Source organism: Panthera pardus, unplaced genomic scaffold (assembly GCF_024362965.1).
Source record: "Panthera pardus isolate Hobbes unplaced genomic scaffold, ASM2436296v1 HiC_scaffold_24, whole genome shotgun sequence".
Classification (NCBI taxonomy): domain Eukaryota; kingdom Metazoa; phylum Chordata; class Mammalia; order Carnivora; family Felidae; genus Panthera; species Panthera pardus.
In genome coordinates, this window is record NW_026526810.1 from 64,955,223 (window position 1) to 64,956,344 (window position 1,122).

Below are 1,122 nucleotides of genomic sequence, written 5' to 3' on the forward strand. Positions count from 1 at the left end.
TTAATATTACCAACTACAGAAGACAATATATTATATGTTAGGGAAGAAAGAAAATCTGTTCAGTGGAAGTTTTTGATGTGTCTCTAAATAGAAGGGAAGCACAGATTAGCTTCGCAGGCTGTCTGGAGCCTCTGTCCTGTGTCTGGCCTCCAGTGGGCGATGTTGCACAAACTAGAGGTGCTGAAGCTCTCAGCACCTTCCCCTCCGCTCCTCCTCCCTGGAGCTAGGGGGCTGAAGCCCGCTTTTTGAGTTCTTGGAGGTTAAGACAAGTGAGATATTCAGAGGTCAGAAAATACTCAAGATCATCTAAGCAGTTCTTGTATTTTTACCTAAACAAGGGACTTATCTAGTTCAACCTTACTCACATCTCCTATTTCCAAGAGCTGGGTTCCACGGCCGCTTTCCTGCTTGCTCAGGGGAGATCTTCCAGAAAGAAGCCTGCCGTGTCTTCACTGCTCAGCCATGCTCCTGTTGCTCATCCCAGTACTGGGGATGCTTTTTTCCCTGAGTGAGTAATATCCTATTATGGTCCCTTGTTCTACAGAAGTAACTTTTCTTACTCAAATTTTAGTAGAAATACTTTTCATAACTGAATCTGCACCGCTTTCACTGATACAGCATTGATTTTGCAGGAGACACCAGTGCCCAGTCAGTGACCCAGCTTGATGGCCATGTCACTGTCTCTGAAAAAGCCCATCTGGAGCTGAGGTGCAACTACTCCTATGGGGCAACTCCTAATCTCTTCTGGTACGTGCAGTACCCCAACCAAGGACTCCAGCTTCTCCTCAAGTACTTTTCAGGGCCACCAAATGTCCTGGTTCAAGGCATCAAAGGTTTTCAGGCTGAATTTAGGAAGAATGAAACCTCCTTCCACCTGAGGAAACACTCGGCCCACTGGAGTGACTCGGCCAAGTACTTTTGTGCTGCGAGTGACACAGTACCTTGGACTGCAGGGGGAGCTGAACACAAACCTCTTGAGGCACTAAGGAGGCTAAGTGCATCTGAAAGGTTTTGGATTCTGACATAGTAGGACACACAGTACAGAGGCGTTCAGGGACTGGCTGAGCAAGTGTGGGGCAGATCTGCTCCAACCTGTTGGATATGAGAGTTGGGACACAGCAC

The 1,122-nt window shown here is 47.5% G+C and overlaps 1 gene segment (V, D, J or C); it reads left to right on the forward strand.

Moving 5' to 3' along the window:
- Positions 1–238: 238 nt before the first annotated feature.
- On the forward strand, positions 239–1,122 carry LOC109255799 (T cell receptor alpha variable 8-3-like). The segment is given in 2 exon segments: positions 239–508; positions 633–1,122. Coding segments are annotated over 2 exon segments (441 nt in total).